The sequence below is a fragment of the Cynocephalus volans genome, chromosome 9, assembly GCF_027409185.1.
Source record: "Cynocephalus volans isolate mCynVol1 chromosome 9, mCynVol1.pri, whole genome shotgun sequence".
Taxonomy (NCBI): domain Eukaryota; kingdom Metazoa; phylum Chordata; class Mammalia; order Dermoptera; family Cynocephalidae; genus Cynocephalus; species Cynocephalus volans.
Window position 1 is genome coordinate 58,180,165 of NC_084468.1, and position 13,914 is coordinate 58,194,078.

General features: G+C 37.6%; 1 protein-coding gene across 1 annotated transcript in view; it reads right to left on the bottom strand.

Annotated features, from left to right (window-relative positions):
• Positions 1 to 5,020: 5,020 nt before the first annotated feature.
• Positions 5,021 to 13,914, bottom strand: part of LOC134385709 (transmembrane protease serine 11F) — a 112,659-nt gene continuing 103,765 nt past the window's right edge. The window contains exon 10 of the mRNA XM_063107441.1: positions 5,021 to 5,179. Coding sequence (XP_062963511.1) covers positions 5,021 to 5,179 — 159 coding nt within the window. The remainder of the gene's footprint in view (positions 5,180 to 13,914) is intronic.

Sequence of the window (13,914 nt, forward strand, 5' to 3'; positions counted from 1 at the left end):
CTAAACTTTATTCTGAAGTCCAGCTATTTTTTCTTCTATGAAACTTTTCATCAAGTAGTTGTGGCTTAGTATTTGTCTTTCCAACGGTTTCTTTTTTATTCTAAGATTCTGTTTATTTCTCCTCTCCACTTTAAAATTTACTTTTTTCTCATATTGCATTTCAGCCTGTTCATTCAATCTTCTAACCCTCTTTCCCTAAGGATTATCACTTGTAGGAGAAACACTAATGGATTAAAAAATGATCTCAAGAATTCAGGAATCTCTATCTAGATCTAAACAGGAAGATACAAGTCTGAAGTTCAGTAGAAGGTACTTGTTTTGAATACAGATGAAGATGCTTATTAAAACCATTAGGATGGCAATCCTATGTGTTTGTGAAATTTCTCCTCCTGCAAATATTTAAAGGGAGGGCATCTGAAATCCTCTTTATAAAGTGTACCAATTTGGGTGTGGAAAGAGATTGAAGATCATGCAGGATGATCTCCTTATCTACAAGGCTACATTTTTAAATAACAGCCAGGAACGCAAGTCGTGACAATGAAACAAAATGTATAAAAATAGAATTTCACAAGAAACCCATGACATCTGGTTAGCATTCTCACTATTGCATAGCTCTGTGACTTAAGTTAAAGAACCTTTAATAATTCAGAATATAGACTAAAATGTTACTTTGATAAATGCTGGCTCTGGACTGTTTTTTTTTTTTTCTCAGCTATATAATAGCATTAAAAATGTTCCAAGTAGATTGGTTATAGAGTTCTTGGACATACTGTAGTAAAATATGCTTTAAATATAATGAAATAGGATTACACTTATTTTTAAAGCTGTAAAATTAACAACGATTGATTTGGTTGGTATTTTTTTTTCAATAAATTAATATTAACTACACAAGCTGTATTACATGTTCCTCATAAGAAAATGCTAAATATAATTTTCACAAAGCAGCAGTATTTGTGAAATACACAATGCAGAACTATTGGTGGATGAAAATGCTGACATTATATATAAACTTCCTTACAATATTGATGCATGTGCAGCATCGCTTGTACTGATACTAGTTTACAATAATATACTTGCACTTTTTCAACAGGTTTTAAGCATACTCTAACTTTGGGGCTTTATTATTCAATGAGAAAGCCTCACACCAACATCATGAGGTAGATAGATTCATGTTCCATTTGGTGGCTGGAAGACAGTTGGGAGAAAAGGTATATTTTTCTTTTTTAATTGTGATATGATTGCATTTGCTTCATTTCTTATTAATCATAGTTAAAACTTTAAGGCAAGGGAAATAGCGAACCTGCTGAAGAATGCTCATTGTAAGCATTTACAAAAGCAGCTTTATCAAACATTTTTTAGTTTCTGCACTTGAATGGGCTTCTTTAGTGTGTTTATTATAAATCAGATTTTCTAATAAAACATTTTTAAAAAAAGAAAAAAAAACACTTGGTGTTTTAATAAGGTTTGAAATCTTTTGCTGCTCCTCATTTTAAAATGTTATAGATTTTTTATTTGTATCATATAAAGGGCTTAAATTACTTCATAATTATAACGCTTAATGTGGAAGGTGAGGAAAGGATGGGATAAGGTATGAATCTGGGGGATAAGATTTCCAGTGGGTTATTATGACATGCCAGTTTAGCTTAGCAGCATTGCCTACATTAAAATAATCCTTCATTTCCTCAGGTATAGTTTTAGGTGGTGGTGGTGGTGTCTTAATCATAAAATTGGTTTGGTCCAACAATATACTTTGCTGAACATCGTGTGAATTTAGCTTTCCTCACCTTTTTTTTTTTCAAGGCTTGGCAAGAGTAATTGAATTTCAGTGACTTCTGGGATGGCAATGTTCCTGGCTACTGAACCTGCATAACTCAGATTACGGTAGTGGAGGGAAGACTGAACTGTGTTCTGTTCCTAAACTTACTGTAACCCACTGTATAACACTGGAGAAATTTTCTTGGCCTTGATTTCACATCAGTCAAAAAAGGACGTTGATGTAGATAATCTCTTGGGAGCCTCTCAGCTCTAACATCTATGATTCTAACATTAATTTCAATAATTTGTAACAAGTTTTTCATTTCCATGACTGCATGAAGGAATGCCTCCCTTACTCTCCCTCTTTGTCAAATAAATACATTAACAAAAAAATAAGTTTATTCAGTAGAAAGGGTATTGCTCTGCTGTAGTAGAATCATGAAGAGTTCACTGAGAGATGGTTAAATATTGGCAAAAATTTTGGTCTGGTCTTGTTCTAGCATTATAAACTAACTCATTTGTTCTCATGGCACACACAATTCCATTAGGGATTCCACAGGGATTATGTGCTGTGGAATTTACTGTCAGCCTAATGGATTTGATCTGTCTTTTAAAACAATGAGTCATACAAACTGTAGGGTTTTTTTTAATGAAAAGTTGTGAATATTTCTATAGCATTCACCACACAAGAGGCAAAGCCTGGTTTTGTTCTTTTGTTTTGTTTTAACCACAAATACATTTGCAAAATTCACAAAACAGTACAAATCCCTACACTGTAAAACACACACACACACCAAACTTCTTTATAATCTTAATCCGTTTTTAGCATCACCCATGCTGATATCAGTTTACAATAATATAGTACTTTGCATTTTTTTTGGAGCAGGTTTTAAACATTCTTTGACTTTTCAACTTTATTATTCATCGAGAGAGCCTCACAACAATGCCATGAGGTAGATAGCTAAATATCCCATTTGGCAGATGTAAAACATGAGGTAAAAAATATTGCATGATTTCTACAACATCATTCAGACACCAAACTAGAAATACGACATGTAAATCCCATTTACATAATCCACATTTCCATTTCTTAGATTTACTTATGGCCTTTTGTATTTATTCTTCTCACTTGTGTTAAAATATCATTGAATTGAACTGAAGTATTAGAAATATTTAAATCATTATACATAATTTCACAGATACCTATACACAAACAGTTATCACAGTCTTATGGAATATAAATAACACTACACAAAAGGGCATATCCATTGTTGCAGAACTTACGCAGGGGAAAGAGACTTTTTTTTTTAGACAGATTTGCTTCCCTCTTTCTACCAAAAATGGAGTTTAGAATTGATATAAAAAAAGTCCATCATCAATCAAGCCCATCTTGAATATGCTAAATATTCTGCAGAAAGCTTTAAGTGTTTCTTTGCTACATTAAGACAGTAGGAGTTTAAGTTAATGAAGTGTAAGAATATAAGCTTTTACTCTGCTTTTTCTGGTGATACTTATTACTAGTCATAAACTCAGAAATTTGACATTTCCTTTTTAAAAGAGAAGTGTGCATGGACATCCTTTTTGTGCTATTGATATTTTATTGAAATATAAATAATAATAGGAGATATTTTTTACTTATATTTATGTTGTTTACATATATTACATATAAATACACATACATGTAAATTCAAAAAACTTTTGATCATTAAAGAGAAGGATAGCCCAGATTTTCCTCTGATACATCAGAGCAACAAATTTAGGTCTCACACTGAGGTCTGAAGGTGCATACAGGAGCATCTCTGTAGTCACAACCATGGCCAAAGATGATCATGGCATCTTATGACTACTTGTCTATAAGCAGATATAGTTCAAAATATATTAATGATATAGAAAAGTGATTTTTAAAATCTAGTAGTTCACCTAATTTTCTTACAATGTAATTCAAAATATTTTGAAATCAATCACATGGCTTTAAGGAAGTAAGGGACAGTTTTAAGTATACTAAATTTTATTGAGTCCATAGAACATTAATAATTAATAGCAGCTAATCCATATTGAAAGCCTACTGTGTGCAGACACTATTGCAAGTGCTTTACTTGTATTAGTGCATTTAATCCTCATAAAAACCATATGAGGTAGCACCACTTTTATTCCCATTGTAGAGATGGAAAAGCTAATGAACTGAGATGTTAAGTAACTTGCACAAGGACACATAGCTCATATGTGACAGAGACAAGGTCCATGCTTGGGCAGCCTAGTTCAAAGTCTGTGCTCTCCACCACTTCTGTCTAGCTCTAGGCTTTCGGCTGCATTTAAGCCTCAAAGCCATTCACTTATTTGACAAAATGGAATTTATTTATCTTAAAGTTCATCAAGGCATTCATTTCCATATAGCAAATATTGATTTAGTGCTTAATATGTGCCAGGCACTGTCCTAAAACTTAGTCTTTATCCTGTTACTAATCATTTGAAACCAGTTCTGCTAGGCTTTGTCCTCTTCTTTTTATCCTCCTTGTACTCATGGAAAAATGCTCCCCAAAAGTCTGTTTTTCCTCCTTTCTGGGTTGACTCCGATTCAATGCACGAATGTCAAAACGCTGTTATAGAATAAATCAGAAATGCTTCTTAACAACACAACATGCCACCTGAAGCTAATGTGAGTGTTTAACAGAGTTAATAGCAAGTTCACATACATTTCAACACTTTTACATGTCAACTCTTATGGTTCATGATAATGCTCCATATCGCTAGATATAAACCCAGGTTAAATTTCAAGTTATAATCCCATGCTTCTCCATTCTAGCCATTGAATATCCAGTCATCAGTTCTAGAATGTTGAAGTCCTGAATTCTCAGGGGAGACTGCTGTTGGATTTTTTTTCTAGAATTCCAGGTGCTTCGGGTATTATATGAGGTAAGATTTTGGCAGCACTGGCGGCTTTTCATATCCTGTGGAAAATGGTGCTCCCCATCTTCCATTGGGGGAAACCACTTATAAATAGTCATCTTATTAGGAAGTATCACAAATCTTTCCCTTGTGAGGAAACAGTCAGTGCCATCTGTCATTTACTGTGTCTTCTTCCCTCATGGAAGAGAGAGAGTTTGGTCATACATACACAAAGGCCACCTTGCGATATTAGATTGGGTTGGAAGGGTTTCTTGACATCTAGCAAAAGCACTGATCCAAACCACATGAATTAAATAATATACAATATTGAGGAGTTTCAGCTCCATTTGCCACATATATAATACATGGACAATTCACTCTAGATACCAGTCTTTGAGGCAATCCAGTCACGATACTTGGCCACTCTCGTGTAGACCCCAGGTTTTTTGGGAAGAGCACATGATTGTCCCCAACTTACTATTCCAACAATATACCAGATGTCATGATTATCATACACCAGAGGTCCACCAGAATCACCCTGGGGATAAGGAAAAAAACCAAATATGTATTTGAAATTGTTAACTTTAATTTAATTCAATAGGAAGGTCATTACAATAAACTCTTTGCCACATAAAAAAAGAAAATGGTACACAGACCACACAGCCAGACTGTAAAAAGATTATACATTGTTTGTCTCAACTGAGTTAAATATTTGAGCTAAACTTTAAAGTGTATTATGTTTTAGAAAGGCTAACCCTCATTCATATAGAATGGTTACATCATTTCTGGTTCAGCATCCTTGGATATTTTTTCTAGTTTGATTAGATACTTTATTCATAGTTTGCTAACCATGTATATAAAATGTTAAATATGAGATTGGTATTTGTGGGCGTAGGTGGAAAATTTTAATGATCTCTTCTGAATGTTGTTAGCTTGACTGTATTTTATGTGCCTAGGTTTGGTCTCCTTTTCTTTACTTGCCTATTCTAATTTATGTTTTCTTGCTGAATTTTATATTCCCTTAATCCCCTTTAGAACAAGGAAGATTAAATAAGTAAACATACCTACATATAGAGGTTAAAAGTGTAGTATCAGTATTTGCAAACTACACATCTGATAAGAGGTTAATATTAAAAAAAATACAAGGAGTTCAAACAACTCAATAGCAAGAAAACAAATAACCCTATTTTTAAAAACTGGGCAAAAGACCTGAATAGACATTTCTCAAAGACATACAAATGGCCAACAGCTATATGCAAAAAATGCTCACATCACAAATTATCAGGGAAATGCATATCAAAATCACAATGAGCTATCCCCTCACACCTGCTAGAATGGCTATTATCAAAAAGATGAGAGTTAACAAGTGTTGGTGAGAATGTGGAGAAAGGGAACACTTGCACACTGTTAGTGGAAATATAAAATAGTGTAGCCATTATGAAAAACAGTATGAAGGTTCCTCAATATATTGAAAATAGAGCTACTATATGATCCAGCAATCCCACTACTGGGTATATACCCAAAGGAAATAAAATCAGTATGTCAAATAGACATCTGCGCTCCCATGTTTACTGCAGCACTGCTCGCAATAGCCAAGACACAGAATCAACCTAGGTGTCCATTAATAGATGAATGGAAAAAGAAAATGTGATACACACACACACACACACACACACACACACACAATGCAATACCATTCATCCCTAAAAGAACAAAATACTGTCACTTGCAACAACATATATGAGCCTGAAGGACAGAAATCATGTCAAGTGAAATAAGCCAGTCACAGAAAGACAAATACCACATGATCTCACTCACATGTGGAATCTAAAAAAGCTGATCTCATAGAAGAACAGATTACAATCATGGTTACCAGAGGTCTGAGTGGTTAGGTAGGAGGAGCGATGGGTCAAACATATTGTCAAATAAAAATAATTTCAGTTAGGAGAAAAAATCCAGAATAGGAAAACATATAGAAATAAAGTAGATAAGTGACTGCCTGGGGCTAGAAGGTAGAACGGAGAAGACAGTTGCAGGATGCAGATACAGAAATTGGGAGTGATTGTAAATGGTTATGGAGTGTCTTTCTTGGGTCATGAAAATGCTGCAAAATTGATTGTAGTGATGGTTGCCCAGCTCTGTGAGCATACTAAAATCCATTGGGTTGTACACTTTAAATAGGCAAATTGTATGATATGTGAACTATGTCTCAATAAAGCTGCTTTAAAAAAGTTAAAGGAATTTTCCAGAACATCTATATCTTGCCTGAATATCATGCCCTTCTATTTGACTTTTATTTTCATCTTATCTTTATTGCTGTGAAACCAACTCTTCAGCAATGACCCACAGAACTACTTTTAATAAAGTTACTTTCAACTTGCTCAAGAAATTTGGCAGCACTTTAGTCTTCTGAATTTCTAAATGAATCATTTTTGTAAGTAACCAAAAAAAAAAAAAAAAGTGTGGTCTCAGTAGTTGAATTACCTGAGATTCAGGCCTACGTCTATTAATTATTGGCTGTGTGACCTTGGGTAAGATACTTAACTTCTCATTGCCTCTTCCTCCTCACTCATTTATTTTTTTAATCAAATATTTACTGAGTTCTTACTATGTGTCCCAGACACGTAGATGGGCACTGGGATATAATGATGACCAAAAAGAAAAGGTCTTTAAGGTCCTTATGCTTACAGAGCTTAAAGCTTCGGTTAAAAAACAATATTAAGTAAGCCCACAAATCAACACAAAACCGTGATAAGTGCCGTGGAAGCATGCAGTAGGAGAATTTGACCGGTCAGTGAGGTCAGGAAACCTTTCCTCAATACAGTGTAATTCAGATGATCTCTGAAGAAAGAGGAGTTAACTATGAAAAGGAAAGTGGGGATGAAATGTGTTCTAAGCAGAGGAAACAGTACTGCAAATACTCTGTGGCATGAAGGAGCCTGGCATGGGCAAGAACCAAAAAAAAGGACTGGAAAGAAGAAACCAAAGGGTCAAGTGGTATGTGATGAGGCTGGAGAGGTAGGGTGATGCTAGTCCATGCAGAGCCTTGTGGGTCATGTTTAAAAGTTTTTGTTAAAAAATGTTAAAACCAAAGGTAAGCCACCAAAGTGTTTTAAGGGTTTGATATGATCAGATTAGTATCTTTTTAGAAATCATTCTGGCTTTCATTTTACTAATATAGTAAATGTGCATAAGAGTAAAAATGAGGAAATTAGTGAGATGGCTAATGTAATTGTCTGGTGGGTGGGGGGAAGGAAAGAAGGAGGGAAAAGGAAGACAGAAAGAGAGGGAGAAGAAAGAAGGTAATGAAGAAATGGTGATGGAGGGACATTTAAGAAGGTAAAAATCCATAGGATTAGATGGTCAATTGAATATGGGAGAGGGAGAGAAAGTTAGAATGGCTTCTAGCCTTTTGCCTTGTTTAACAGAATGAAGGGGAATGCAATTCACTCAGATACAAAATATAGAAAGAGGATCAGGTTGGGTAGGTAGGGAAACAAGAGCAGAATCAGGTGCAGAATTTTGAATTTGAAATGCCTTTGAAATATCCAAGTGGCATTGTCAAGTGGCAATTGGATATATGAGCCTGGAGAGCAGAAAAGAGAATGGGGCTAAAAATATAAATTTATGAATCATCTGCAAAGAGAAGCTATGAAAGAGAATTAGATTCTCTAGGGAGAAAGCCCAGAGTGAAAAGAGAAACAGGCATAGGACAGATCAATATTTAATGTCTGGGATTAAGAGAATGAGCCTGAAGAATAGACAGAGAAAGATCAGACAGAGAGATGTAGGCTGAAAATCATTACAATCCAAAGGAAGACAATATTTAAAGAAATTATTAAGCATTCTTAAATGTTGCTAAGAGGTCAAAAAGAATAGGACCAAAATATTTGTTGGATTTTAAAAACATGAATGTAATTGTTGGATCATTGGAAACCTTGGAAGGAGCTATTTTGGTGACTAGAGCAGAAACCATATTAAAATGGTTTAAGGGATAAAGGGAGAGGTTTCAAGATGGCGGTGGCTGCGGCGGCTGGCGCGGAGTAGCTGAGGTGGAAAAGGCGGCCACTGGGCCTCAGGCAGCTGGGAAACTTGTGGACCTTCCTCTTGCCATCTCTTAAAGGAGGACCGCTGCTGGTAGCCAGTCGTGGGGGTGACCACCACTTTGCCCTCGGCAGGAGAGGCTGCCTCATTTACAGGCAACAGCTTTGAAGTGTGGAGCAGGAAAAGAACTGTTTTTTAGCTGCAAAAGCGAGTCTCTAAACAGGGAACACGGCGCCAGGGCTGCTGTGGATGCAGACAGGATCCCGGAGGCCGGGACTGCGCTGAAGGCAGCCAGCTGCCCTATTCAGGATTTGAGGTTTCAGGCCAGCATTAAAGAAGATTCCTCGGAGCGCCCGAGCCGCGCCGCGACTGAACAGCCCAAGGCAGCAGCGGCCGAGAACGGGGAAGGCAGCAAACCAGAGGCAGAGAGTGAGCGCCCGACCTGGCACAGCACTGTGAGTGACCCCTGCACCAGCCCTGTTTGGGGGGCTGACACCCACCCGGCTCCCACCTGCATCACCAGGTCACTCACCGCCCCGGGGCTGCCTCCATTTTCCCAGGTGCTGGCAGCTCCGCCTGGCTCGGCTCCTCACTGAGCCTTCCCACTTGCCTGGCGCGGCGCGGGGCTTTCCAGAGCCTGCGGTCCGGCCTCCCCACCCACTCCCTCAGTGGTTCTCTGGCAGGTTGGTGGCATGGGGCATCCCTGGCTAGTGTCGGGAGGGCAAGGAAGTACAGGCGGGCCGACTGTCACTCCAACATACCCTGGACTCCGGCCCCTGGTAAACTTCCTGTTACTGGGAAGCAGTTACCATCTCTGTGGCCACCAGTTCGGAAAAAAACCTAACCAATTTCTGGTTGGGAATAGTGTGGTAGGAGAGTTCCCAGGTCCACTTGAACCTGCCGGAGAGCTGGCTGCAGGCGGGCGCTAGACTCAGTTTATACCAGGGGGATACAAAGGTGAACAAGTCCCGAGAAAGATCTACACAGTGCTACAAAGGCACCCAGAGCGACCGGTCATCTGTGCCTAGCAGAAACCTGGTAGACTTCCTGGGCGAGGCGGTGCCGAGCAGGGTCTTGAAGGCTCAGCTGATAGATGAGGGTTGCAGAAGACACGCCCTAGCCCAGCACAGTGAGCACAGAGTGGGGAGACATGTGGCCAGGGAGGCGGAGACTTGACAGAAACCACACACCCTGTGGGGTCACCACTGCACGATCCAACAGCCTGGGCCAGAGCACACGGAACAGGGAGAAGTCCTGCACAGGAAGTGAAAGCTCAACAGCGATCACACACCCTGTGGTACGTGATCCACGAGCCCAGCAGAGTCCAAGCTGACCAGAAAGGTGGCTCCCCGGGGAAGCCCAAGACCTGAGGCAACCACACACACAAGGCACTAAGGCCAACTGAGCAGCCACAGAGGTAGCCATACCAAATTGGCAACCACAGCAACATCCTAGTTAGTCATTAGTCTCAAACTGGTGGACTGTGATACCCCCTGCCACAATGAATAAAAAGATACCAGAAATACAAAAAATCAAGAAAGTACACCACCAAAAGTTAATAAATCTCAAACTCTAGATTCTATAGAACAAGAAGCCCTTGAAATTACTGACAAGGAATTCTGAGTGATAATTCTAAGGAAACTGAATGAGATACAAGAAAACTCAGCTAGACGTCATGATGAAATGAGGAAAAGTATACAGGATCTGAAAGAGGAAATGTACAAGGAAATCAATGTCCTGAAAAAAAATGTAGCAGAACTGAAGAAGTTATTCAGCGAAATAAAAAACACAATGGAGAGTTTAACCAGCAGGCTTGTCGAAGTTGAAGGGAGAACCTCTGAACTTGAAGATGGGCTGTTTGAAATAAGACAAGCAGACAAAAAGAAAGAAAAAAGATTCAAGGACATTGAAGAAAATCTGAGAGAGATATCAGACAACCTTAAGCGCTCAAATATCCAAGTCATGGGTATTCCAGAAGGGGAGGAAAATGGAGATTCCATTGAAAACATATTCAAAAAAATAGTGGCAGAAAACTTCCCAGGTATAGGAAAAGTCACATATCTTCAGATCCAGGAAGCTCAACGATCTCCAAACGTATTCAACCCAAAAAGGCCTTCTCCAAGACATGTCATAGTCAAATTGGCAAAACTCAGAGACAAAGAGAGAATCTTAAAAGCTGCAAGAGAGAAGCGTCAAATCACCTATAAGGGAGCCCAAATCAGGCTAACATCAGACTTTTCATCACAAACCCTAAAAGCTAGAAAGGAATGGGATGATATTTTCAAAATACTAAAAGACAAAGATTGCCAGCCAAGAATACTCTACCCTGCAAGGCTATCCTTCCGAAATGAAGGGCAAATAGTATATTTCTCAGACAAACAAAAACTGCGGGAGTTCACTACCACACGACCACCCTTACAAGAAATCCTCAAGGGAGTACTGGGTTTGGTTCCTGAAAAATAACTACCACTGCCATAAAAACCCAAGAAAAATCAAAACCCACTAGTATAATAAAAATGGCATTCATGAAGAGAAAACAAGCAAACAAAAACGCTATCTATAACCTAAGGAACCAACAAACACAGAAACCAAACAGTAAATCAGAAAGCAAGGAACAAAAGACAACTAAGACAACCAAACAACCAATAAAATGCTAGGAATAAATCAACACCTTTCAATAACAACTCTTAATGTAAAAGGCTTAAATTCCCCAATCAAAAGACACAGACTGGCTGATTGGATCAAAAAGGAGGACCCAACTATATGCTGCCTACAAGAGACCCACCTCACCCATAAAGATTCACACAGACTAAGAGTGAAAGGATGGAAAAAGATTTACCATGCAAACAGAAAAGAAAAATGAGCTGGAGTAGCTATTCTTATATCTGACAAAATAGACTTTAAACTAAAAACCATCAAAAGAGACAATGAGGGACACTACTTAATGATAAAAGGACTGATCCTTCAAGAAGACATAACAATCATACATATGTATGCACCCAATGTTGGAGCAGCCATATTTATAAAACAAACTCTATTAGACCTAAAGAAGGAAATAGACACTAATACCATAATAGCAAGGGACCTGAACACCCCACTGTCAATATTAGACAGATCATCTAGGCAAAGAATCAGTAGAGAAACACAAGGTCTAAACAAGACTCTAGACCAATTGGAATTGGCAGATATCTACAGAACATTCCATCCAACAACCTCAGAATATTCATTCTTCTCAGCAGCACATGGATCATTCTCCAGGATAGAACACATATTAGGTCACAAATCAAGTCTCAATAAATTCAAAAAAACTGGAATTATCCCATGTATCTTCTCAGACCAAAATGGATTAAAACTAGAAATTAATAACAAACGAAACTCTGGAAACTATACAAACACATGGAAATTAAACCACATTCTACTTAATGACATAAGGGTCCAAGAAGAAATCAAGCAGGAAATCAAAAAATTTATTGAAACTAATGAAAACAATGATACATCATACCAAAACCTGTGGGATACTGCAAAAGCAGTATTGAGGGGGAAATTTATTGCATTAAACGCTCACTTCAGAAGAATGGAAAGATGGCAAGTGAACAACCTAACACTTCACCTTAAAGAACTAGAAAAACAAGAACAATCCAAACCTAAAGTTATCAGATGGAAAGAAATCATTAAGATCAGAGCAGAACTGAATGAAATTGAAAACCAAAAAACAATTCAAAAGATCAATGAATCAAAAAGTTGGTTTTTTGAAAAGATAAATAAAATTGACAAACCATTAGCATGGCTAACAAAAAAAAAAGAAGAGAGAAGACTCAAATAACAAAAATTAGAAATGAAAAAGGCGAATTTACACTGATTCATCTGAAATACAAGGAATCATTCGAGACTACTATAAACAACTATACACCAACAAATTTGAAAATCGGGAGAAAATGGATAAATTTCTGGACACACACAAGCTCCCAAAACGGAACCATGAAGACGTAGAAAATTTGAACAGACCAATAACAATAAAGGAGATGGAAGCTGTTATCAGAAGGCTCCCAACAAAGAAAAGCCCAGGACCAGATGTATTCACAGCAGAATTTTACCAAACATTCAAAGAGGAATTGACACCGATTCTTTACAAACTATTCCAAAAGATTGAAACGGACGCAAATCTCCCAAACTCATTCTATGAAGCAAACATCATCCTGATACCAAAACTAGGTAAAGATATAACCCAAATAGAAAACTACAGTCCGATATCCTTGATGAATATAGATGCAAAAATCATCACTAAAATATTAGCAAACAGAATACAGCAACACATACGTAAAATTATTCATCACGATCAAGTGGGATTCATCCCAGGGATGCAAGGTTGGTTCAACATACGCAAATCAATAAATGGGATACACCATATTAATAAACTCAAACACAAGGACCATATGATCATCTCTACAGATGCTGAAAAAGCATTTGATAAAGTTCAGCACTCATTCTTGACAAAGACCCTATATAAGTTAGGTATAGAGGGAAAGTATCTCAACATAATTAAAGCCATATATGCCATACCCACTGCCAATATCATCCTGAATAGGGAAAAGCTGAAAGCTTTTCCTTTAAGAACAGGAACTAGACAAGGATGCCCACTCTCACCACTCCTATTCAACATAGTGTTGGAAGTACTAGCCAGAGCAATCAGAGAAGAGAAGGAAATAAAGGGCATCCAGATTGGAAAAGATGAAGTCAAACTGTCCCTGTTTGCAGATGACATGATCCTATATATCGAACAGCCTAAAACCTCTACAAAAAAACTGCTGGAATTGAGAAATGATTTCAGCACAGTAGCAGGATACAAAATCAACACACAAAAATCAGTAGCATTTCTTTTCTCCAATAGTGAACATGCAGAAGGAGAAATCAAGAAAGCCTGCCCATTTACAATAGCCACCAAAAAAATAAAATACTTAGGAATTGAGTTAACCAAGGAGGTGAAAACTCTCTATAATGAGAACTACAAACCACTGCTGAGAGAAATTAGAGAGGATACAAGAAGATGGAAAGATATCCCATGCTCTTGGATTGGAAGAATCAACATAGTGAAAATGTCCATACTACCCAAAGTGATATACAAATTCAATGCAATCCCCATCAAAATTCCAAAGACATTTTTCTCAGAAATAGAAAAAACTATCCAGACATTTATATGGAACAATAAAAGACCACGCATAGCCAAAGCAA